This window comes from Nicrophorus vespilloides, unplaced genomic scaffold (assembly GCF_001412225.1).
Source record: "Nicrophorus vespilloides isolate i.1.1-1 unplaced genomic scaffold, Nicve_v1.0, whole genome shotgun sequence".
Lineage (NCBI taxonomy): Eukaryota > Metazoa > Arthropoda > Insecta > Coleoptera > Silphidae > Nicrophorus > Nicrophorus vespilloides.
In genome coordinates, this window is record NW_017096346.1 from 29,613 (window position 1) to 53,559 (window position 23,947).

Genomic DNA, 23,947 nt, shown 5'->3' on the forward strand with positions numbered 1-23,947 from the left:
GCAAAAAAAAAAGAATTAAAGACTACACGTATTCTAAATAAAGTAAACCTATTATAATTATTATTGTTACTCATTATCGTCATCTGTAATTTCGTTTCCCCAGTTAATTATCTAAAATTATATTTTTAATTACAAATGCTATTAATATTATTCCTCCTGTCCTTCTACTCCAATTATGCAACTTTATTTGCACAATATGAACAAAACACTTACCTTTCTGCTGATAATTACAAGTATCAACAAGACAAAAGTATTAGTAAAACGCGTTCGGTGTGCTTTTTCAATGCTCAACAGATATCCTTTATTTCAATACTCAGCATAAATACACATGATTATACAATATATAATTTTCTTATATGTATATATATATATTTAGTTTTAGGATATAGTAAAATGTCGGACTTTTGTTTTGTTCTCTTGAAGGGCGGACCATCATCAGGTAGCTCCTCCTCCTTTTCACATAATCTTTCTCATTGGAAGATTGACCTTTCTGATCCGACCTCCAATCAGAACAAGTCAAGACATGACAATAATAATAATAATTTAGTTTAATCGTGTAACAATGGAGAAAAAAGAAAACCGAACGGAAGAAAAACGGAATGACGTGGAAAGTAGAGGAAACATTGTCCTAAGCGAAAACGATATTTAAAAAACGCTATCAGAAAATAGAGTATTTCGTTAATAATTTCTTTGTTTTTATGTCTTGTATATGTAAAATATATATAATATGTGGGATGTGTACACTAGAAACGGGACTTTTTCTCTGTATAATCACTGCTTCTTCTTCTGGATTAGTAACGACGCTTGCTGGATCACAGCAATTCCTCCACGTTAATAATATTGGGTGATGATATTAAACTTAATTAATTACACCGACTTAAGTAGTAATTAGTAATAGTTTAGTAGTAGTAATAGTAGTTTAGACGCATGCAAAAAATTTCCTAAGTACATATATTTTTTTTTTGTTGGAATTACTCTATTATTATTATTAAATTACAAATATAAATCGGCACCAAAGATTTGTTCTCCTTCAATCTTTACTCAATTTGCAAAAATCGTCAAATCACACGATTCAGCACGACATTGTGAATCTGCGCAGAAACTATACTTTATCATCATCATCCAATTCAATCTAAAAAAATATATCCATCATCATCATCAGTTCAACGAAACTATACTTGTCAAGTGAACGAAATCCGAAATCATCGCTCGATCAACATTCTCTTACTTAATCATCATCATCATCATATTAACAACAAGTTAAAGGTCGCGCTCGACTCTCGAACACGACTCGAAAAAAGATCATTTTATATACCCTGTAGTTTCCATCGTTATTGCCGAGTTTGGGGTGATATGACGAGATTTCATTACAGCATTTTCCTTCTTTTTTTTTTCCTACTCTCTTTGGTTGCACACTTAACTTCATCCTCTCTCTCTCTAACGATACAAACGCGCACAGAATGAACAGATTTTCCAACGCCCGATGAAGAAAACAGTTCGAATCCAAATTTCTTTGGATGCAAAGTGTTTTAATCGCGTCTACCAAATTGAAACAAACGCAGTTTGAATCCAACGTTCCCGGCTCGAATTGCCGTTTAATTCATGGGGGGGAAACGAACGTCGGATTCATCGCGAGTTAACAAAGAAAAACTGCAACTCGACTCCACACAGTCGTGACGCAGTTTTAGCTTTACACAAATCGGAGCATTCGGAAGCGAACAATCTCGTGCGCATCTTCAATTAATTTAACATGCGATTTCATAAAAATTATTTACCATATAGAGCGAATAGTAAGTGCATAATAGTTCGCATCGCCATTCGATTCGATCAATGTGTTTCAGCAATAATCTTTAGTTCTCTTCTATCGATTCATACACAATCAAGTGTAAACGTAATAACATTCAATTATATTTTTTTCTTAATATGTAATGTATCTAAATATTAGTGTTATCTCTTCTCCTCGACCACTTCCAGTTAAGTATATAATATAATTTATCTTATATATATATATATATTTTTTTTGTATTTTTTTGGCTCGAAATATTCGTTTTCATGATTCTTGACTAATTCTTGTGCTATAGAGAGAATTCCGTGCACCTAAAACATCTTCATCTTCTTCGACCATCATCTACATTTGCTGCTCATTTATGCTATCCAGATTACATCACTAAAACAAGAAAAGAAATCAATAAAAAGGAAGAAGTTAAAATAAAAATAAACAATAAATGAATTATTTAATATATATGTAGGTACTATATATATAGTATGATATATCCGCCACAGACCTTGCATACAAATAATTCCAAATTAAAACCATCAATTTCCGTACATAAAATAAAAATAAATTCGTATTAAAAAAAAAAATAATAATATATAAATAAAATTTGAGAATGTTTTGAGGAATTCATCCATCACATCGAAATAATTATTAATATTTGGCGCGTTCAACGCCAACTCTCTTTTTCTTTCTCTCGTTCTCAACCTCGCGACCAAGTTTTAAAGTAAACTTAAGTGTTAAACAAAATACTTGGAATAGATTAACTAAGGGCACGCATGTTTGAAACTTATCGGGTAGTGGATAAAATTAAGTTTGTAATTGCAAAAAAAGCTGATGCGAAGAGGTGAATTAATCTGCTTGGATTTCCTCCGCTTCGCGCGCAAAACATATTTTGTACAAGAACTCGATCGATCGATAATAATAGTAATTAATAGACTTGCTTTGCTTTGTGCCTCTCCACAAATAAATAACTTACGGAAAAAATAATAATAATATGCGGCATAAAATTATCGATTAAAGAAAATATATAGAAGAGGGGTTGCGGATTCGATGATCGCCTTCTTACTCCTTCCGTCCGGCGCTCTCGGCTTTAGCCGCGGCCTCCTCGACGATCTCCTTCACGACGACTTCTATCTCTTCCCTGGACTCCTCGGCGGCAGCAGCAGCGGTGTTCGGCATCGGAGTGGTGACGGTGATTCCCTCGATGGTCGCGGCTTGTTCTTGCTCGGCTTCGATGGGGATCGGTTCGGGGTAGGCGACCTCGCAAGTGCAGCTAGCTACGGTGCTCTGCGGCTGCTGCTGCTGTTGGGCATCTTCTTCGACGGTCGGAGATGGAACGTTGATGACGTGAATGCCGCACTCGGGGAAAGTTCCTGCTTCCATGGCGGCCTGGTACGAAGGCGGTGGCGGCTGCTTCATGGCGCTGGCGCAAGCCGCATCGTAATCGGGCAAAAGGGACGAGTAGTCCGGCTCCGGGACGCGCTCAACTCTATCCACGGGCATGATGTAATGCACGGTGCTCCTGGTGGTCTGCTGGTAGTAGGTCAGGTACTTGTAGCAACGCCACACGATGCTGATGCAGTAGGCCTGAAAACAGTTGTCAAATCAGTAAGCTAATTCGGAGACGGAAGATTTCGGATGGTGAGCACCTTCCAGAGCATGGTCACGAAGAAGGCGGCGACGACGATCAGAGAGAGGTAATGGGGACTCAGCTGGAGCAGTTGTCTGCGGTAGGGCAAGCTCTGCCAGTGTTCGTTCACGAAGAAGTGAACAGACCTTAAGTAGCAGAAGTAACCGGTCACCGATAAACTACAAATACATAAACAATTAGTATGGTTAATCAATGCTGCAGTGTCCACCCAGTGTAGTATATGGCATCAAGTGAATCAGCAACAATCACTATATAATTATAATACAATGTAATGAGCAGGAATTGCGGTTAGCGTGAACGGAAACTTACGCTGTAATGACGAAATCAAACAGCTGGAAACAGAAGAACGGCAACAGATGCGAGCCCTTTCCCTTTGTAGTCCCGTAGACGAGGAGCAGCGTTATTGCGAGAGTGCAAACAGTCGTCAAAGCACCCATGTCCACCTCGGCTAAACACGTTCGAAAAGTCAACATTAGCAACAGACGTTTCAGTTCTAATCTATAGATGAATTAATATATCAAGACCCCCAGCTTCTTTACCTTCCAATTATTAGTATTATCAGTTGAGCAAATTACTTATTAATCAGCCATCATCCAAAACGTTTCTTATTTGAGCTAGATTATTTAATTATAAGCTTGAGCGGTGCGAATGGTAGATGAATAAACTGGGTTTCTCAGGCAAAATGTAGAAAGCTTATAAACGTAATATTAATTCAGCAAGTTGGAATTGATAACCATATGGAATGCAGACTGACAGGAACCAAAAGATGAAAAAATAATAATAATAAGAAACCAAGATGCAATATGTATGTAGGAGGAGAAATCATAATTGCAATAATTTTTGCGAAAAGCTCGATAAAAATACGAAAATGATCCAAGTCCACATCAGCTCCACATGAGAAAACAACAAATGTAGTTCAAAGTGTGAAACTAGTCCAACTACAGAAAATGTTTTCCAGCTTTATCTGAGGAGAGCTTACATGTGTGAATGGGGTGTCCGTCTTGAGTTGTTGGCAAGTAATACGGATTATCTTCATCCTTAATCTTGCTCAATGGAGTGGGCAATAAATTACCTGGATCCACATCTTCCGACACAGCCTTCTCCAGATGGTAGTGATGGTTCCTCATCATCAAAGCCAAAACGGCCAGCGCCAACACATGCAGAATCTAAACATTATTATTAGGAACAAATTGTCAATGAATTGCTAATTGTATCTAAACGTATATATGCATACCAAGTGCCATATTCCCAGCAGGGTTGTCGCTGTACGGACATGCAAGCAGAAGCAACACCTCCACTCATTGTTCCTCGATGGGCCTATCTTGAGGCGCATTGGAAACATTTCACAGCACGGAATCCTAATTCAACAAAAAAAAACAAAACCATTCAGATGGAAATCCAATCAGGATCAGAGTGACAAAAGGAAATAAAAGAAAATCGGAAAATAAATATGGCCACCGGTTTTCCCTATTGTTGCAATTTTCGCTCAGAGCCAAATATCAATACAATAATAATGTTAAAGGTCACCTGTCAAAGCAGCAGCAGCAGCTTTTTTTTTCTTTCTTTCTCTTTGCAAGAAAATCTCTGTGAACGACGACAAAAGGTCAAACGCGAAACACGTTGAACTCTAGCGAATGCAAACGAAATTCTATACTCACAATCAGTAAATTCTGCGAAAGCCCCACGAAATTTCCTTAAATATGATGCAATTTTTCCAGCGAAAATTCACACACCATAAACTTCACAACAATACCAAGGTCGTAATGAGCCGTGAAGTTGCAGCGGATGCACCGACCACCGCCAATTGTTACCAACTGCAGAAACCAAAATTTAAATTAAAAAAAAAAATATTTGTAAGCCTCATTATTTAATTAATCAATCAATCAATCAGTAGATACTTATGGGTAAGTAAATAATAATAATATAACAACAGAAATTAGCTAAATCTCTTCGAGTAGTACTCGTTCAGGTCGAGCATGTCGACGAGCTGCAGCAGCGTGGGATGATACCCCTTGGACACCTTCTTGAAGTTCTTGATGAGAAACTGCATAAACTCCAGGAAGTTGTTGAAAATGCCCTCGAGCTTGCCGTAATTCGGGTGCGTGTACACGTACTCGTCGAACTCCCAATCTCTGGAGCGCAAGTAATCGTAAAACTTCAATATCACAGTGAAAATATCGTAAATCGAATTCCTGATCTTCAGGAATCTTTGGTTCAGGAAGCACCTGCAAAAATTCGTTATTAAATACATTTAAATCGATTGATCTTAATCGAAACTTACATGAATAGAATGTTTTTAATGTAATTGGTATGGAGCAGGTACAGTTGCTCCAGATTCTCAACGCCGAGCAGATCCTCTTCAAAGTTAACCCAGCTGGTTTGGAGAACCTCGCCAACGACGTAACTCTGCAGAGTTTGTACGAAATGCGTCATCACGTGACGAGCCAGCTCGAGGTTCTGGTATTGCGGGGAGAATATCAAGAAACCTCGTCTGGGACCGGTCTCTTTGACCAGCAATTTTAGATCCTGCAAATTGTAATTGTTAGATATTGATGAGTAGTGGATAATTGGTATTACCATAAATATCTTCTTGAGGACCCAGGAGACGCGGTGCAGCTTCAGCAGGAACTGCAGGACTTCGTCGTATTTCGCGATGGTATCGTTTGGCAACAGAATATTTAACGGCCATTCGACTTTGTAATAGAGACTTAAGCAGTCCAAGACGGAGACGTTCCGCAGCTCTAACCGCTTAGGCACGTGGTTTATTTTAAAGCTAAGTCCGTCCGATTCCTCGTTCGACTTCGACGTGAAATCGAGAGCGTTGAAGAGAAGACTCTTCAACGTTGAATTGTTGATCAGCTCCTGCGGAAAGCTGACCGAGTACAACTTACTGAATAGACCGTCGGTGATGTTCCTCCCAAACTCCCCGTCCAGCAGGAAGAAGTAATTGCGCAAGTTCTCCAAATGCTTCAGATACTTTAGATCGACGATGAAATGTCGTAGGAGTTCGTTTTGCGCGAGATCGGCCTGCGCCACCAACGGCACTGCGACGCTCTGCTTCAGCAAACGATTCAGACAGTTCGTCGAGATGTTCTTCACTTCGTCCTCGGACACCCTATTCGATATCTCGTTGATGTTGTTCGAGTCTTTGGTGAATCTGAATCCGTCCTCGCTGAAGATCACCGAGGCTGTAGCCGTCGACTGCATGGGAGTGGTGAAATCGGTCATCGGCGTCGAATCGACGGACATCGGTCGAGGAAACTCAAAGTTCGGACTCTTCAAGTAACTCTTGAACGACGGCTGCTGCAATCTCGTCGACGTTAACTTCTCCAAGTTCAGAGTCAAATCCATTTTGTGGACCTTCGGCGGAATAATATAATTGATTTCGTCGCCGCTCTGCACGTTCTTGTTCACGAAGTTCTCGTTATCGCAACCGTAATATTCGGTCGTAGTATTTTCGATAATTGGCTGCAAAGTGTTAATATTGTTATTTCCAAGTCCGTAATACTCAGTCTCCAACACTTTCATTTTGATCCTCTGCGCTTCGGTGAGAATCTTCGACTTCTTCGGCTCAGCTTTAACGTCCGCTTCGTACTGGACGATCCCCAATTCGGTGCTCATCACCTTCAACTTGTTCCTCGCCGCCTCCGTCAACACTCCACTTTCATTTTTCTCCTCAACCTTTTGCGTCCCAAAATCGATACCCATCTCGACGCTCATCACCTTTATCTTATTCCTCTGCGCTTCAGTCAACTCCCGCTTCTCGACAGCCTCGGACACCAAAACATCTCCATCGCTCATCCCGATTTCAGTTCCCATAACTTTAATTTTGTTCTTTTGCGCTTCGGTCAACACTCTCGGTTTATCCGACTTCTTCTTCTCCTCCTCTACCACGACTTGCCCAATCTCCGTTGACATCACTTTAATCTTATTCCTTGCCGCATCGCTCAACTCCTTTTCGACGATTTCCACAGACGCAACAACCTTTTCGTCGAAATCGAAATTCGACATCATTTTATTCCTGTTCGTCACGACATCGCTCATCTGCCTCACCACTGGCAAGTGCACCACCTTATTCTGCAGAATATCATCGAAATTCACGTTATTCCACACGTCGATGTGCGTCTGAATCAGCTTCCGTTTCTGATCGGACTTTTCCAATATCGTATCATAATATTTAATCATTTCCTCACTGAAAAACAACAACAACAAAATAAACAAAAATCTCACGTCATGAATCAATAAACACTCACGCTTCCTCCTTGATAATTTTCTCCTCCATCTCCTTCATCTTTGCAATCTCTTCGTTCATCTGCATCTCCAGCTCCAAAGCGGCGGCGCGTTCCGCCTTCTTCGCACGCATAGCCTCATCGTATTGCTCCCTCAACACTTTCATCTGCTCCAGCTTCTTAGCATTCACTTCCTCGTATCTCTTCAACTTCTCCACTGCAACAAAAACACACACACAAACATCACAACACCTGAACTTCCACAATAAACACCCAATTACTTTCGATCCGTTTCAACGTCACAGCTCTTTTAGCCGCGATCAAATTCAAAAACGAAATCTGCTCATCCTTCGAGCGTCTCAGGTAATTCTTCATGGAGAACTTCGACCCATTCTCGGCGATCACCTCCAGATAACAAGCGCTGACGTTCTTCTCCAATTGCTTCAATTGTTCGGAAGTGATGCAGCATTGGAAGACGTTCGCCTTCTTCCCAAAATCGCAAATCGGAGACTAAAAAAAGCGCAACAATTATTTCCGATTTAAACAATATCAATTCGAACTTAACGCACATTCGGTTTGCACAATTTCAACAGATTCGTGGCCCGTCCGCAATTCAAAATCTGCATCTTCAGATCGGATAAGAATTCCGGTACGATTGCATCGATGATGGAGAAACTCTTCGTCCAATAGGATCGACCTCTGGTCGACAAATACTTGTAGTTGGGCTCGACGAAGAACTCCTGGTTTGGGTCGGAAACGTTTCCCTCCATGATCCATTCCCTCAAGAAGAAACAGAAATACACTTGCAAGCATGGATAGAATATCGAATAGAGGACCATCATGAGATTCTTGTTGCATATTTCCAGCAACTTCAAGTACAAATAATTGAGTAGTGCCACGCCGTGCGGGATCGATTCGTTCGCAGCGTACGGCCCAACCTTGCAAATCGATGAAATCACCTGGATATGATCCGAAAGCTTCCGCAGATGATCGTGCAACATTATTAAACCTTTAGATTCTGATAAAGAGAGTGCGGCTAAACGGTAATGCGAGAGGAATCGCTTTATGCTTTCGCACAATTCCTGCAACAACAACAAAAAAAAACGTAAATTAAAAATCCACCTACAACCAAATCAGAATATTCACCGCAAAGATCAAACCCTTCTGCTTATAAGTGTACGGATTCACGGCCACCATCGAGCTTAAAGCTTTGTAGCAGCTACCACTAAATATCATCTGCTCGCTGTACGACTTCAAAGCGCTGTAACTGATTCCGTCCACCGTCACACCCTCAGCCAACTCGATCATATTTTCAGCGTTCGTTACAAACGTGTGCGAAGTAATTCCAACTTGAATAAAAGGAAAAACAACACTTAAATCAACTCATCAACAAAAAACAATCAAATTTACCCAACAAGTTTTTGATGTCTTTGATGAACTGGAATTTCGAGATGGACCTCACTTTGGGATGATCCGGCATGAAATACGTAACGCCCAAACCGGACTCGGACAAGAATTGCGCCTCTTTATCAGGTGCAATATCTCCCATCGATTCCCACGTCCTCCTTTCAGTGAATTGTATCTTGGAAACAGCATCCCACACATTCTCCTCCTCTAAAAAAACAACAATTTCAAGTAACTTTTCTTTAAGAATATCGCAAATACCTTCAACGAATTCAGCGTTCTCCTCTCCATACTCTTGCTCTTTACGAGCGCACTGCAGAAACTTGAAACTCGCCTGGAATTTGTGCAGCTTAAAGTCATCCTTCGAAAACTTCGCGCTGCATCTATCGTCTTCCAGTGGCAATTTAAAGCTGCTCTCTGTGTAAGTTTTAAAGAAATTCACACCGTCATCCTGTAAATTATTATTTCAAAAATATTGTTGCATTTCTTAACTCTTCAAAATCAAAAAATAATCACCCTTATCTTTGTGTCTGGATACTGCTTTATCTGCAGCAAGAATTCCACGACATTCTCCAACGTTCCCTTCCTGTCGTCCAACATCAAACTCTCCCAGTGCGCATCCAGAGATTCAGCCACCTCCCTCAAACCGTAATCGGATATCAAAATGTATTTCCAGGCAAGCAAATGGCTGTGAGCATCCGAGTTGTTGTTCAAGCAAACTATCGAGTCTGCAAATTGAATCAGTATAGTAAATTAATTCTTTAAAATCATTGGATTAGAATCAACCTTTCTTTGGGATCTTCTTGGACAGAAGAATCTCATAAGCTGTGGTCCTCAGTCGATTGATTTGCCTGTCAGTTACATCCACGTCGTTGGCGTTCATATAAGATTCGCATAATTGCGTGATTAACGAGTAAACACTCTTTTCCTCAGCTTTCTCGCACATTTCACTCGACGTGCAAATAATCACTATATTTTCAAATTGGATGTTAACGTCAAAACAAACGTCAGATTCCGATGGTTTTTCGGGCAGGGCATGAAACGCAACGGGAATAATTTTCAAATGGAGACAGATTGGTTGCATAATCCAATAATAATCTAACCTTACTTTTATTGAGAAGAAAACAGAGACAAGGGAGATATTAATTATCCAAAAAATGTTTATTAAAACAATACTGAGGTGCAGCAATAAACGAGTGCTATGTTTGAATCGATATTACTCGAGCAGGAACATAATCAGCCTGAAGGACAGGGGGATGTGGCAGGACATTTTCCCGGATAATTCAGTGTAGGTTAATTTAGTAATTATGAATGAGAAGTTTCATGTTGATTTATTGTTTTTTAGTGGAGAGGTTCGCGATATTTTAAATTCCAGTCCGCAATGGGTGTATGCAGGCTTTGATCCCACCGCTTCGAGTCTTCATATTGGAAATCTTTTGGTTCTGGTGAATCTCCTGCATTGGCAACGCGGTGGACACAACGTTCTTGCTCTGGTAATTATGATTTTCTGCGCAACTGAATTAATTGTTAGATTATTTGAAATGCAGTTGGGAGGAGCGACAGGAAGGATTGGAGATCCGAGCGGTCGGAACACTGAGAGGGAGAAGTTGAATGGCGTTTTTCTGGATGACAATATCGTAGGGATCAAGGAGAACATACAAGCCATATTTGATAATCACGAAAAGTATTTCTGCGGCAATCTGAATAGGAAATTAGGTAATCTTAGGTTGTTGGGTTTTACCACTAAAATTGGATTTATTTTTGTTGACAAGTGTTTTCTTTATGTTTAGGGTCGTTAATAACGAGGATTGGTACAACAAGATGTCACCTGTGGAGTTGCTGGGCGACGCTGGGAGGTTCCTGAGGATGGGCACGCTGCTGTCTCGGACGAGCGTGCAGAGCAGGCTGCAGTCTCCTGCTGGGATGAGTCTGACAGAGTTCAGTTACCAGCTGTTCCAGGCCTACGATTGGTTGCATCTGTACAAAGAATTTGGGTGCAGATTTCAGGTAAATTTACTTCAATTAATTGTGAAAAATTTTGATTTTCTTGTATTGCTTTAGGTTGGAGGTGGGGATCAAATGGGGAATATCATGTCTGGCCATGAGCTGATCAGTAAGGCCTGCAAGCAATCAGTGTTCGGATTAACGTTGCCTTTGATAACGACCGAGATGGGTGATAAATTCGGTAAATCTGCCGGTAACGCTATTTGGCTATCGTCGGAGAAGACGTCTCCGTTCAATTTGTACCAGTTTTGGGTGCGAATGTCCGACGCGGATGCGGAGAAGATGCTGAAATTGTTTACGTTCGATACGACGGGTAGCATAGAGGATCTGATGAGGAAGCACATGGAGAAGCCAGAGCTGAGGATGGCGCAGAAGAGGTTGGCGGAGCAGGTGACGCTTCTGGTTCACGGAGAGGATGGCCTCGGTAGCGCCCTCGCCGCTTCCAAAGCACTCTACGAGGGCAACATCGAGGCGCTCGGTCACATGAAGACGAACGAAATCGCCGCACTCTTTCAAGGCGCTGAAATCGTCGAGATTATGCCGTCAGCTAGGGAAACCGTTATGGAATTGTCGATGAGAGTCGGATGTTTCCCATCGAAACGTAGATTATCAACATTTTCAAATGATTTAAACTACTATTAAATGTTTGTTTTTTTCAATTGCAGAAGACGCAGTGAGGATTATTACAGCTGGAGGTTTCTCAGTCAATCAGCAGAGAGCCAAGAACCCGAACGAGATTCTGAGCCACAGCGTCCACAGACTGACCAACGATGTGACGCTTCTGAGAGTCGGCAAAAAGAACTATTACATCGTCAAATGGGTGTAAAAACGTTGAATAAAGAGAACTTAGTTAGAATATACGCATTTGCGTTAAAATCCATATTACATTCCCGATCCAATGTAAATACAACGAGTGCGATTAACAAGAAACTAAATTCGAAAAACGCGCAGCAGGAATGACAAAAAAAACAAACTGCGATCAAATCCTGCTGCTTATTGTTTGTTTTTTCGTTTGCCATTTTGAACGATCCAAGGTTTTTTTTTGGCAGTTTCAAAGATGTCAGTTTCCTGTGAGGTTTGATGAAGCACGTTTTTCGGTCGCACGCTTTCAATCGGTCGTAGCACCGTGACGATAATTATTTTTTTTTTCTTGTATATATAATATATTTTATTATTGTCGATTTTTGTCGTCGTCTTCGGTTGTGATCAAATCTCTATCCGTTCTCTTCGCGTGTTGTATAACAATTGTAACGATGGCAACATTCGGTATCCGACCGGATAGCGTCGAGAAGAAGGTGCGAAAGGTGATCGCGATGGCGGAGGCCAGTGCGAGGATCCATCCGGACAAGAAGCCGATGAAGAGGACGAACAGGGTCGCCCTCAAACAGTTCAACGAAAACGATGCGAAAAGAGTGAAACTCTCGAACGTCGTCCACACGAAACAGAATTTGGTAAGCGCAGATCCAATCCAATCACAGTGAATGAACGAATTAATATGTTTTTTTTGTTAGTGTATAAATAAGCCATGTAAGACGATTGTAAGATGCGAAACCGATTACGTCGAGGAGAAGGAGGACGAAGAGGAGGATCAACGAAACGAGGAGGCGGTCGCGCTCTTCGAAAGTCTCGAGTCCGATTTGAAGAAGCTGAGGTCGGAGTGCGAAAGGGAGGCGAAGGAGACGGAGATCGCTCTCTGCAGGAAGGGAAACTTCGTGCCAGACATCGAATACCATTTCGAGTATCTGAACGTATGCGAAATGATGCAAAACTATGTTTCCCCTTTCTTTCACCTTATGATTTCTGCAGGATATCTGGCTTTACCTGATCAACATGGAGAACACTGTGAAATGGCCGAAACCGAATTACATGGTCAAACAGCAGCATCTCAACAGCACCATGAGGAGCGTCCTCGTGGATTGGCTCGTCGCCGTCAGCGAAGAGTACAAGATGAGCGATCAAACGCTTCATCTCACCATCAACTACATCGACAGATTTCTCAGTCACATGCTAGTGGTAAGTCAATACAATTCGATTGTTTTGTAATTTGATTAAGTAAAAGAACTAAAAGTTTATGCGATGGCCGGGAATCGAACCCGGATCAACTGCTTGGAAGGCAACTATGCTGACCATTACACCACCATCGCACCTTAAAATTCACTTCATATAACCACTTAGCAATGTCAGGTTATTATTATTAACAATAATTAATAATTAAAATTAATGAAATTATTGATTTAAAGTAATAATTAATTTATGAATTATTGTTATTAATAACAACAAATTTAATAATACGTACTTTGTTAAGTTTGTCTTGAGCGAAATTTAAAAGTAATTCCGATACCGGGAATCGAACCCGAGCCTCCTGGGTGAAAGCCAGGTATCCTAGCCACTAGACCATATCGGATTCATATAGTTTATATTGGATTTCTTGCATTCGAATCGTTTGTGTATCGATTTTTTGCTAATTTTATGATTAAAGGTGAAGGATAAATTCCAATTGCTCGGTTCTGCGGCGATGATGCTGGCCGGTAAAATAGAGGACGTGTATCCGCCGGACGCGAAGGAATGGGCCTACCTCTCCGGAAACTCCTACTCTAGTCAGCAGGTCCTGAAAATGGAGCAGCTCATCCTGAAGGTCCTCAACTTCGACCTGCAGCCTCCCACCGCTTTAGCGTTCATCCAGCATCTCTGCGTCACCCATAAGCTGGACAAGGAGACGATGTATTTGGCGATGGTGAGGATCCATCGATTGATCAATTTACAATTTATACATATATTTGTTTGTTTTGCAAAACAGTATTTCAGTGAGCTGGTGCTTTTGGAAGGAGAAGACTATTTGCAGTATCTTCCATCGAAGTTGGCGTCGGCGTCGATAGCTCTGGCCCGATTCACTCTGTCGAAGAGGAATCCGTGGCCGAGGAAGCTGGAAGCGTCCAGCGGTTACACGCTGAAGCAGCTGAGTCCGGTCGTCCACAAGCAGAATCGCACCTTCAATCAATCGCCGATAAAACCCCAGCAGGCCATCCAGACGAAGTACCAGACGGACGTCTACCATCGGGTCGCCCTTCTCAAACCGAAGATCCTCAATCTCGACGAAACCGAGGATTAAAAAAAACCACCTGGAGGCAACGAGAGAGATGAAGAAGAAAACAAAAAAAAAACGAACTTTTACATTGTGATTATTATTTATAGTAACTTATTTATTTAAAACCCCCCTTCCCCCATGAAAAGAAAAGGAAAAGAAAGATGGAGAAGAAGGGAAAGCTATCGTCTTTTGTGAAAGAATCAATCATTTTCTTTCGAACTTGTAATATTTCCTTTTCCTCTTCTCGTTATTATTTTCTTTCTTTTCTTTTTCTTCGCATACCATTACGTGTACAATACTTGTATATTCTTATGTTATACCCAAACCCCTTACACGCAAACCGCATACCGTTTCCGTTTATTAATCTCACTCACTATATATTTATTATTATTATTTTGTCTTAACTTAAGTGTACAAAACAAAAAAAAATGAAGATAATTATAATGATACTAACAATCTCCTGACGACGTACGAATGTAATGGATTTATCTTTTATATGTCTGTATGAAGAGAAAATTATGTGTGTGTCTCCGTGTGCGCGCGTACTGTAATAAGCGATTTATTATCTTTCTGCTGTAGCTTCTGAAGCTGCACTTGAAACCCCCCCCCCACGCCCTTCGTGTATCTAAAACAATATTACTACTTTTTTTTTTATAAAAAAAAAATAAACTTTTGTTGTTGCATATTATTTTAGTATTTGAATTTTTTGTTATAAATTCGGTAAAAAAACTGTGCGTTTTGCGAAAATCTTTGCCTTTTTGATTGTTGTTTAACGTTGAATAATTATCAAATATATTTTTAAATTACACAAGAAGTTAGTTTTTCTTGTTTACTACTCAACCTTTGTACAATAAGTTACGTTACGTTACGTTAGATGCATTCTTTTGTTTTTTTGTTAATTAAGATTTAGATGTTTGAGAAATGTTTAGTTAGATTTCAATAGCAATTAAGAAGATTGAAATTTAAATTAATGTACATTTGAGTGATGGTAATGAATAACTTTAACGTTAACTGATGATAATAAAAAAAGGGAAGACGAGTTTCAAAATTTGTTTAATTTTTAAAAGTTTTGTAATCGTGAATGTCTTATTTTAATGTTGGCAGAGCTGATGGTATGGCGACGCCATTTTTGTTGTAACCACTACAAACCCGTGCGTCAAAAGTGGTGGAAAAGAAGAGAAGGCTTCTCCATAATAGCGATGGATGTGCAATTAGAGAACGCTGGTCCGGACCCTCTTGGAAACTGCTTTTAATGTGCGATTTGCGAGTAAACTATTCTTCAGTTCGTGTAGTTTGTTAAGTAAGTTCTCCGGCCAAAATTCTCTCGATTGTCGTATCACAAACACACAGAAAACTGCATCTCCGTTTTCCTTCGTGCATGCAAACTCTACACAGACACCACACACACGAAATCGGATTCTCAAATGTTAATAAATGATTTCGATGAAACTGAGAGGAAGAAACGTCGCAGTTTCCTATACACCATTGTCATCCCCCTTATCGATTTTATGCGTCCCTCCATTAATAATATTGCGTTTTGTTTACAATCAATAAGTTAATCTGCATTATCCAATGAAGACACTCCGTTTCTTTCTCAATTGTTTTCCATAAACCACTTATGAAAATGAAGCAAAACTATTTTGATCGTATGTTTCTCTTCCACGCTAAGGTTTAAATAAGTGCAATGTCAGTTCACTACAAGTTCAAATCGGCATTGGAATATGACACCATCACCTTTGATGGTCTGCATATCTCCGTGAAGGACCTGAAAAACGCCATTGTGCAGCAGAAGCGCATCGGAAAGAACACAGACTTTGATTTGCAAGTGACAAATGCACAGACAAAAGAAGGTTAGTTTTGAGTTGCGTTGAATCAATTATTTGACTACTTAATTCAATTGGTTTCCAGTGTACGAAGATGACCAGACTCTTATACCCAAGAACACATCCCTGTTGATTGCCAGGATCCCTCTGGCTGTGCAGAGTAAGTCAAAGACCTGGGAGGGATACGGGAATGACACAAATCTGACGCCGAGGAACGATGAGGGTGGACCCGCTGCCAAGGCTGTGGATCTTTCTAGTTTGGATGCTTCAGAGGATGACAAGATCAGGGCTATGATGTCTCAGAGCACCCAGGATTATGACCCAAGCAAGTAAGTATTTGCATTTCGTTTAATAGATATATATATATATGTGATATGTACTTGAATATCTGCTTTTTAACAAACAAACATAATTGTTTCGTCCTGTTTTGCTTACCAAATGAGGTTCATTACTAAGTAAGTTCATTACTATTATTACTATAACGTAAATGGGGCGCCTAATATCAAAATCTGCAAAATATTTCTAATCCAATGAGATGAGATATAAACGTCGTAAAGAATTCGCGATGAAAAGCTGATGTTAGGCGCTTCAAATGTTTGGTGTTGTCGTTGTTGTTTATTTCTTTCTTTTCTACTATTATAAATATTGTGTATTCTATTTTTGTTGTTGTTTTGTTTATAGTTCTGAGCCCTGTTTGTAATTAGCTCAATTGCAACTGATTAATTATATTGCTAACTATCTTGATATCTTGTTTCAGTTACATGAAAATAAGGGGTGCAAATCAGGTAGGTGCGGTGCCTCCCAATTACCGATGTTACAAGTGCCATCAGAATGGTCACTGGATCAAGGATTGTCCGTTGGGTCAAGGATCTGTAAGTCGTTGACGAAGCAATGTGCAATTTGGCAGTTTTAACTTTGCAATTTGTTGATTTCAGGAACAAATTGAAATTAAGAAGAGTACCGGCATTCCGAGAAGCTTCATGGTACCGGTGGATGGACCTCAGGTCCAAGGCGCGATGATGACGCCGTACGGTTCGTACGCAGTGCCGGCATTGGATCATCAGACGTACACGCAAAAGCAAAACCCGGCGCCCGCGCCGCCGCCAGTCCAGAAAACCGACATTCCCGAGGATCTGCTTTGTTCCATCTGTAGTGATCTGCTAACGGATGCCGTCATGATTCCCTGTTGCGGAAACAGCTTCTGCGACGAGTGCATCAGAGGTATTCTCCTGGAGTCTGAGGATCACGAATGCCCGGACTGCCACGAAAGGGAAATCTCGCCCGGCACTCTAATCCCTAATCGGTTCCTAAGAAATTCTGTCACTAATTTTAAAAGCACAACCGGCTACGTGAAAAGACAGATTTATAAGCCTGCCATGCTTCAACAGCAGCAGCAGCAACAACAACCAGCAACTATCATTAAGAAAGATGTGAGTATTATAACGGTCATCTTGGTAATTAATTTTTACACACGTATATTGTTTTATAGCCTGTACCTGTGAACGAGACTGCCCCTTCGGTGACTGCTGTTGCGGACGATGTCAAGACAAAGAAGTTGGACTCGGATGCGGAGAATACGGAGAAGACTGTGATCAGTGAGGCCGATTCCACGGAGGCTCCGAAGACTCCGATATCCGAAGGATTAGAAAGCAAGGAAGAAATAAAAGAACCGTCAGAGGAGAAGGTGGAGCCGGTCGATCTGCCTCCCGGAGTTTCACCGACTAGGGAGAAGAGCCCAGTGTCGGTGACACGTCCCATCGTCATCAATACGACGCAACAAGCCAGAGACAGATCGCATACGGCGAGCGTGAGACCCAAGTCTCTGAACGAGAGATCCCCGAGGAGATCGCACAAACCGCATAGATCTCCGCAAAACTATCCGGAACCAATTGGGAACAACGAGGAAAGGCCTGGTACGCCCACAGTGGACGAGCCTGGCATGGGTGGTGCTAATAATGCAGAGAGCAGAACATACCCGCCCACGAATGCGCCGTACCCATCCGGACCGCCGCCACCGCCTGTCGTTATATCCTCCAATATCAATCATATGCAGGTAAGACAGGTAGAAATCGCAAACTGTTTCTTATACCTGTGCAATATTAATGTACATACCGATTTAGGTGCCTCCTCCTAATTACTCGCAGCAACCGGTGTCCCAGTACGGCGGTGCACAGGGTATCATACCTCATGGACCTCCGCCGAACTTCAGACTTCCACCTCCAGGAGCCGGTGCTCCACCAAACTTTATACCAGGGTACGGAATAACAAAGATTAATTTTATTTAGAATATAACAGATGATTGTGTTTTTTTTATATATTTACAGAATGTACAACGTGCAACAACGTCCAATGTTTGATCCTACTAGACCGCCTATGCAAGGACCGCATAACTATCAGAACTACTCGAACAGGTCACGCGGCCGCGATTATGTGCCACGCGGGATGCGTGGTCGCACACCACCAGGGTAAGTAAAAACCGCTTGCTGCTTCCACATGCCATTTCTTTAATATTTGTGTTATCTTCTTGCAGCATAATAGACGATCCTTTGGAGGCGTTCAATCGTATGCTTCGTGAAAAAGATGAACGCGAGAGGCGTGCCAAACAGCGAAAGGGGCGGAGCTACAGCCGCAGCTCGTCTCGCAGCTACAGTCGATCGCCCAGAAGGCGGAGTCGTTCGCCGAGGCGACGCAGCCGCTCCAAATCGTTCAGCATGAGCAGGTGATTACATATACTTGAACACGATTTACCATAGATAGTTTGAAATTAGTTGAAATGATCCCTAAGCCCTGCCTGGAGTAGTCTCTGTAGAACCTGACCTGACGTGCATGTTTTTATGTACCCCTTACTGTTGGTCTTCCCACTGTTCCGATTGTACGTCTTGTGCGACTCTCGGTGTTAATACGAACGTGTGTGTTTGCAGGTCACGGTCTCGTTCATATTCGCCCGCGAATCGGGCGTCACCCTATAGAGACTATTCCCCGCGCAGGCGTCCCTCCTCTCGCTATCGATCACCTCAAAGATCACCCAACAGGTAAATCCAAAATACCTCATGATCGCATACGATCATTTGCCATCTCATTCAGGAGGTATGTCTGCCTTTACAATACGCGGACGGAGACGTTTGCAGGCTTATGGGTGTTTCTTTATATATTTTTTTAATACAATTGTGCTATGATAAGTTTATGAGATTTGCGAATGCGTTCTCTTATTTTTGTTCTATTTTATAATTTCAAGTCGTTACCGTTACAAGGAAGAGAGACGAGAACGAGAGTACGAGAGGGACAGAGATCATCGTGATCGTGACAGGGAAAGGGATCGAGACAGGGACAGGGAACGAGATCGCGGAAGTGGCGATTATGGCGGAAAACGAGAGCATCGCGGATACAGTCGGGACCGTGGAGGTAGCGGTATGAGTGGCGGCGGCGCCGCTCCCTCTCAGGATTACCACTACTATGACAACTTCGAAGCGGAGAAGGGTCGTCGTGGAGGCGGATCTTCGACGAAATGGGTGGCACCTCGCGAGTCCGCCTACTACCATCAACAGGACCATCAGAACGCTTACCATCAGGCGGGACCGCAGTCTTCCGTGCAGCAACATCCCGCGTCAAACAGGTATTTTGAACATAAATGTTTTGACGTTTTACAGATTATTATTATCAGTATTATTAAAGCGTTCTCTTCCGCACGTTTAATATTAAGCGGACGGAATTTTATAAATTTTGCTCTCCTTACTTTCTCAAAGTAAGAAGCGCAATGAAAACTTGTACATAAAGTATCGGACTAAAGTTGAGAACTATTTTATTGAATGGTTTGAAATTGATCATTTCTAAATGAGAATATAATTGTTCCTCCACTTTAGATTGGTACTATATTTATATATTATTTATTTTGAGTAATTTTAAAAATTACTAGCATTTTTATATGAGCTGTAATATTCAAATGGAGACCTACTAACTTAGTTTGTGAATAATTATTCACATTCAATTTTTTATTTTGATTAAGAAAAGGGAGGATTTTACTTTATTTGTTTTTTTCTTTAAATTAATTTGCTGTAATTAAACGTTTATCATTTCCATTTTGAATTGTGGTACCGATGGTTAGTTCTTGTAACTCTCCGAAGCAACTTATTTATTAACTGTAGCGAATTAATTGTAAAACGTAAAATATTGTAATATTGTTGTTATTTTTGTCAATGTTCGGAGAGTTAACTTTTCCTCCTTTCTTCAATGTAATATTATTATTATTGAATTTGTTTATATAGATGTTATTATTTATTAATTACGTTTATTTATACGTTTTTGTAAATATGTTTGTATATATTACGATTATCTATCTTATCTGTGATGCAATTGTGATACGAGCAATTATTTGAGCGCTGTGAACAATAGACGAAGACGAAGTAGAAGAAAAAAGTATTACGAGATGAAGACATGATTTTATTCTTGTTTTATTAACTCATCGATTGCTTGCATATTACATATGGCAATAAAGTTGTTGGTTTTTACGTTTTGCCAATTTTCATTGAGATTTGTTTCCTCTATTTACTGTTAACATCAGATTGCTTCTTTTTTTAAATTATTATTATTATCAACCTCTGTTATATGATGATGATGAACACTGTGTAAGATTCATATTTAATCTTTATAATGGCGAGGCAAAAGAATAAATGTAGACAATTCTGCCCCTCCGAGATCCTCCTTTCATTTTGTTCCTAAACAGTTTGTGTCTCTTGGATCATCGACGACTACGACGACGACGAAATAATCATCAAATTATCATTATCAGCAGTCCAAAGAAAGAACCTGTGCGACATGGATTGAGATTGGAAGAGGCAAGAAGTTGTGTGTTTAAAGAAAGAGAGAGAGAGGGCAAAGTTGTAGGTAGTAACGTGTTCGAACGAATCTCCGCCCATCCGTGGGCGTTCATTCGAAACAGCGTTTTCTTTTTTTTTTATTTTTCAATTCTTTTTACTTCATTTGATTTTAGCATAGTTATAAAGCAGGGACCTTTCTACCTAATTCAAAACGGAAATACGAAGTAGATTATATTTGTTTTTTCCTTTCTGTTTATTTATTTATTTATTATTTTGTTTCATTCTTGCAGCGATTTCAATTGATGGTGCACTAATTTTGGAATGTGTGTTTGTTCGGTCCGTAGGTATATGCAGCAGAGGGAGCAGCAGTATGGTGGTGGAGGAGGTGGTTACAAGTCGGATCACATTCCGTCGCTGATGCAGCAGCAGATCCCGTCGCAGCGCAGCAGATACGAGGATGTTGCACCGCCTGGAACGGAGCAACCGTTGCCTCCCGGTGAGGAGCCATCGAGATACGACGAGAGGTACAACAGCTACGATAACAGACCGTCGGTGGCGGCTGCAGTTGCTGGCAATCAGGAGCAGCAGTTGCATCAGCATCAACATAGATTCAGCATAGACAGGGACAATCATGACAGCAAGTACGGCATGGGGAAATTGGTGGTGGAAGAGTTCGAAAAGCGCGAGGAGAAGAGACACAGCAGCAAGTCGCCGTCCAGGCGATCCAGGGATAGGGGCGACAAGGAGAGAGCTCATGGTGAACACATGAAGAGTCCGGATAAACATAAGCACAAGGATCGTAGCAGCAAGGCGGAGGAGTTGTCGGAGAGGAGGAAAGATGACAAGAAGAAGGCTGATTACTCTGATGACGAGAAATCGAAACGCAGCAGAGACAAGAAGAAGAAGCGCGACAAGAAGGAATCTGAGAAGAAAAAGAAACGAGATAAGAAGGAGAAACGCGAGCACAGGAAGGAGGACAAATCAAAGTCGAAAGACGAATCATCCTCCTCCAACAAACAACATCATGAGCATCATCATGCGAAGGAAGAGAAACCCAAAGAGGAAAAGCGAGCAATGAGTCCTCTTCCATCCAAGGAGGGCGGCGGATCCTCTTCGCCAGCTCCACCGGTCGAGCTAAAGGAAGCGGCGTCGAGTCATCATCAAATTGCGAACGCGGACCACCATCAAACTGCGGAAGCCCGAGAAAACTCGCCGAAACTCCCCGAGGAAGAACCGGATCTCTACGGCGATATACTCTCCGAAGGTATAGACAACACGATCGTCGAGTCGTACGGGAAAATCGACGAGAGATCTCGTTCGCCGGTCGACCGAAATCGCTCCCCCGACCATCCCGTGCAACTGGAGATGCCGAAGTCGCCGGAGTTGCTCAAAGAGTCCGGCGATATTCTTGAACTATACACCGGCGAACTGAAATCGGAACTGGACAAGGAGGTGCTCGCACCGATGCCCGAGAAATCCAAATGGGAGCTGGACGACGAACCGAGCAACGCCCTCTCCGAACTGAACAGCGACTCCAAATCGGACAAGGCGAATAAGGTGACAAACGAGGTGCTGAAGCGGGCCGAGAACGCGATATTCGCGAAAGCGATAAACGCGATCAGACCGATCGAAATCAAGAAGATCAGCATGGATCGTGTGAAATTGTATTCCGGCGAAAAGGAGGAAAAGAAGGAGGAGGAGATCAAACCGGAAGAGTTCAGCGAAAATCCAGAACCGGAGCCGGTGAAGCAGGAACTGGAGCAGCAGAAACCGATCCGTCTGTCCGTTAAGGAACGACTGGGCTGCAAGGTCGACGATCTCGATAGGATCGTGAGGGTGGAGAAGAACTACGATCGCAACAGGTCCAGAAGTCTAAGTCCACTCGCGAAACGCTCCCAAGATCTCAGACGTATCGAAATCGATAATGATAAGAGGCGAGAACGTCCCCATCACGATAGCCGGGATCGCGATAGGCATCATAGGAATTACAGGAATACGGAAAGGAGGGATCACGAGAGGCGCGAGCACGAGTCTAAACGTGAACACGGCAGTGGCGGCACTAGTGAGTCTAGACGTGGTGGCGGCGGAGGAGGAGGAGGACAGGAGAAGGAGAGAAACAGGTCGAGGGAACGAAGACGCGAACGATCCAGGTCCAGGCAGCGCAAGGACGACGACACCGGTAAACGTGAGAAGAGGAAGCGTAGCCGATCGAGGAGTGATGAAAAGAAGCAGAAGAAAAGGGACAAGAAACATCAGAAGAAAGAGAAACCCAAGAAGCATCACAGGAAGGAGGACGAAGCGCCGCAGTCGCAGCAACCACCGACGTCCTCCACGTCGCAGCCTCTGCTGACCGGCAACTCCAAATCATCAGACCAGAAGACCATCGATCCCGAGAAGATTCTGAAGAGGAAGACTCCGCTGGACGAAGCCAACTTTGTACCCGATTACGACGCGGAAACTGAGAGCGAGGGTGATCAGAAAAAGGAGAAAGTATCTAGGGGAAAATCGCCGGAGAAGAGGCGCGTCGCGAAGGTGGCTGTGGATGAGAAGAAGGAGTCAACGAGCTCGGACTCGTCCAGCTCCAGTTCCGACGATGAGAAGAAGAAGAAAAAGCATAAGAAGCACAAGAAACGAAAGCGCAGGGAGAGCACCTCCAGCAGCTCAGACAGCGACAGCTCGTCCAGCGAGGACGAGAAGGACAGGAGAAAGAAAAAACACAAGAAGAAGCAGAAGAAAAAGAAGAAGTCCAAGCATAAGTAATGATCATCGCCGTCGCTGTTGCTGCTGCTGCCAATGGAGGGAGTCATGGACGTATGACGATTATGATCAACGTTTATTTATATATAATATGGGATGTGTTTATATTGTTACAGATAGAATATTTTGTTTTCATTTTGGTCAAGATGAATAAAAAAAAACGTATTGAAATAAAAAATCCTGATTTTTTTTTAAGTTCATAGCGAGTAATGTTAATTATCTTCTTCGATAGAAAGAGAACATAAGAGAACAACTTGGCTTGCTTTCATGTTCTTTATTAACAATATTAAAACGTAGACATTGTTTGGGCTATTCTAATAAAGTATTCTTATTTAATATGCTCGCTTTCTTGCTCAACACACCTACAAACATTCAGCTTTCCTATGCATCTTTTGGATCTATT

At 41.8% G+C, this 23,947-nt stretch overlaps 5 protein-coding genes and 2 non-coding genes across 9 annotated transcripts; 3 read left to right on the forward strand and 4 right to left on the reverse strand.

Moving 5' to 3' along the window:
* Positions 1 to 271: 271 nt before the first annotated feature.
* LOC108556715 (lysosomal-associated transmembrane protein 4B) lies at positions 272 to 5,202 on the reverse strand. 2 transcript variants are annotated; one of them, XM_017912926.1, is made up of 6 exons: positions 5,087 to 5,202; positions 4,663 to 4,786; positions 4,501 to 4,594; positions 3,738 to 3,876; positions 3,427 to 3,586; positions 272 to 3,364 (listed from the first exon to the last, which is right to left on the reverse strand). In XM_017912926.1, exons 2-6 carry the CDS (start codon positions 4,768 to 4,770, stop codon positions 2,840 to 2,842), a joined length of 1,026 nt encoding a protein of 341 aa, XP_017768415.1. In that variant the 5' UTR covers positions 4,771 to 4,786; positions 5,087 to 5,202; the 3' UTR covers positions 272 to 2,839. The 2 variants fall into 2 exon arrangements, with proteins under 2 accessions (XP_017768415.1, XP_017768414.1); XM_017912925.1 differs by having other exon boundaries at positions 4,408 to 4,594.
* Positions 5,203 to 5,293: 91 nt separating this feature from the next.
* On the reverse strand, positions 5,294 to 10,091 carry LOC108556716 (gamma-tubulin complex component 6). Its single transcript, XM_017912927.1, has 11 exons — positions 9,848 to 10,091; positions 9,578 to 9,789; positions 9,323 to 9,512; positions 9,068 to 9,271; positions 8,804 to 9,006; positions 8,227 to 8,739; positions 7,939 to 8,167; positions 7,682 to 7,874; positions 6,006 to 7,620; positions 5,710 to 5,954; positions 5,294 to 5,653 (listed from the first exon to the last, which is right to left on the reverse strand). Exons 1-11 carry the CDS (start codon positions 10,005 to 10,007, stop codon positions 5,365 to 5,367), a joined length of 4,053 nt encoding a protein of 1,350 aa, XP_017768416.1. The 5' UTR covers positions 10,008 to 10,091; the 3' UTR covers positions 5,294 to 5,364.
* Positions 10,092 to 10,158: 67 nt separating this feature from the next.
* Positions 10,159 to 11,959, forward strand: LOC108556718 (tyrosine--tRNA ligase, mitochondrial). Its single transcript, XM_017912930.1, has 6 exons — positions 10,159 to 10,349; positions 10,407 to 10,554; positions 10,609 to 10,787; positions 10,852 to 11,068; positions 11,123 to 11,666; positions 11,731 to 11,959. The coding sequence occupies exons 1-6, from the start codon at positions 10,219 to 10,221 to the stop codon at positions 11,889 to 11,891; spliced, it is 1,380 nt and encodes a 459-aa protein (XP_017768419.1). The 5' UTR covers positions 10,159 to 10,218; the 3' UTR covers positions 11,892 to 11,959.
* Positions 11,960 to 12,152: 193 nt separating this feature from the next.
* LOC108556719 (cyclin-A2-like) lies at positions 12,153 to 14,838 on the forward strand. The gene is made up of 5 exons (XM_017912931.1): positions 12,153 to 12,516; positions 12,577 to 12,813; positions 12,872 to 13,078; positions 13,545 to 13,799; positions 13,863 to 14,838. The coding sequence occupies exons 1-5, from the start codon at positions 12,319 to 12,321 to the stop codon at positions 14,172 to 14,174; spliced, it is 1,209 nt and encodes a 402-aa protein (XP_017768420.1). The 5' UTR covers positions 12,153 to 12,318; the 3' UTR covers positions 14,175 to 14,838.
* Trnag-ucc lies at positions 13,138 to 13,209 on the reverse strand. Its single transcript has one exon. It is a non-coding gene; the product is annotated as a tRNA-Gly (tRNA).
* On the reverse strand, positions 13,398 to 13,469 carry Trnae-uuc. The gene has a single exon. It is a non-coding gene; the product is annotated as a tRNA-Glu (tRNA).
* A 413-nt stretch (positions 14,839 to 15,251) lies between the features above and the next one.
* Positions 15,252 to 23,679, forward strand: LOC108556717 (E3 ubiquitin-protein ligase RBBP6). Of its 2 annotated transcripts, XM_017912928.1 has the most exons (13): positions 15,252 to 15,450; positions 15,820 to 16,000; positions 16,059 to 16,302; positions 16,417 to 16,428; positions 16,731 to 16,845; positions 16,909 to 17,403; positions 17,463 to 18,035; positions 18,094 to 18,227; positions 18,298 to 18,438; positions 18,504 to 18,692; positions 18,895 to 19,005; positions 19,209 to 19,586; positions 21,132 to 23,679. In XM_017912928.1, exons 2-13 carry the CDS (start codon positions 15,835 to 15,837, stop codon positions 23,545 to 23,547), a joined length of 4,974 nt encoding a protein of 1,657 aa, XP_017768417.1. In that variant the 5' UTR covers positions 15,252 to 15,450; positions 15,820 to 15,834; the 3' UTR covers positions 23,548 to 23,679. The 2 variants fall into 2 exon arrangements, with proteins under 2 accessions (XP_017768417.1, XP_017768418.1); XM_017912929.1 differs by lacking the exon at positions 16,417 to 16,428.
* Positions 23,680 to 23,947: the final 268 nt, after the last annotated feature.

What these genes read in the sequence shown, in the direction of transcription:
- LOC108556715 (XM_017912925.1), bottom strand. Translation starts at nt 4,770, where the DNA reads ATGTTTCCAATGCGCCTCAAGATAGGCCCATCGAGGAACAATGAGTGG. An exon ending in TGCTGGGAATATGGCACTTG is followed by an intron (nt 4,595 to 4,662) that starts GTATGCATATAT and finishes AATAATGTTTAG; the next exon opens with ATTCTGCATGTGTTGGCGCT. An exon ending in CGGACACCCCATTCACACAT is followed by an intron (nt 3,877 to 4,407) that starts GTAAGCTCTCCT and finishes GAACGTGTTTAG; the next exon opens with CCGAGGTGGACATGGGTGCT.
- LOC108556716 (XM_017912927.1), bottom strand. Translation starts at nt 10,007, where the DNA reads ATGTGCGAGAAAGCTGAGGAAAAGAGTGTTTACTCGTTAATCACGCAA. An exon ending in AGAAGGGTTTGATCTTTGCG is followed by an intron (nt 8,740 to 8,803) that starts GTGAATATTCTG and finishes TTGTTGTTGCAG; the next exon opens with GAATTGTGCGAAAGCATAAA. An exon ending in TGAAATTGTGCAAACCGAAT is followed by an intron (nt 8,168 to 8,226) that starts GTGCGTTAAGTT and finishes CGCTTTTTTTAG; the next exon opens with TCTCCGATTTGCGATTTTGG.
- LOC108556718 (XM_017912930.1), top strand. Translation starts at nt 10,219, where the DNA reads ATGTTTATTAAAACAATACTGAGGTGCAGCAATAAACGAGTGCTATGT. An exon ending in ATTTTCCCGGATAATTCAGT is followed by an intron (nt 10,350 to 10,406) that starts GTAGGTTAATTT and finishes ATTGTTTTTTAG; the next exon opens with TGGAGAGGTTCGCGATATTT. An exon ending in AATTTGGGTGCAGATTTCAG is followed by an intron (nt 11,069 to 11,122) that starts GTAAATTTACTT and finishes GTATTGCTTTAG; the next exon opens with GTTGGAGGTGGGGATCAAAT.
- LOC108556719 (XM_017912931.1), top strand. Translation starts at nt 12,319, where the DNA reads ATGGCAACATTCGGTATCCGACCGGATAGCGTCGAGAAGAAGGTGCGA. An exon ending in TTCTCAGTCACATGCTAGTG is followed by an intron (nt 13,079 to 13,544) that starts GTAAGTCAATAC and finishes TTATGATTAAAG; the next exon opens with GTGAAGGATAAATTCCAATT. An exon ending in AGACGATGTATTTGGCGATG is followed by an intron (nt 13,800 to 13,862) that starts GTGAGGATCCAT and finishes TTTGCAAAACAG; the next exon opens with TATTTCAGTGAGCTGGTGCT.
- LOC108556717 (XM_017912928.1), top strand. Translation starts at nt 15,835, where the DNA reads ATGTCAGTTCACTACAAGTTCAAATCGGCATTGGAATATGACACCATC. An exon ending in ATCATATGCAGGTAAGACAG is followed by an intron (nt 18,036 to 18,093) that starts GTAGAAATCGCA and finishes ATACCGATTTAG; the next exon opens with GTGCCTCCTCCTAATTACTC. An exon ending in CAACATCCCGCGTCAAACAG is followed by an intron (nt 19,587 to 21,131) that starts GTATTTTGAACA and finishes TTCGGTCCGTAG; the next exon opens with GTATATGCAGCAGAGGGAGC.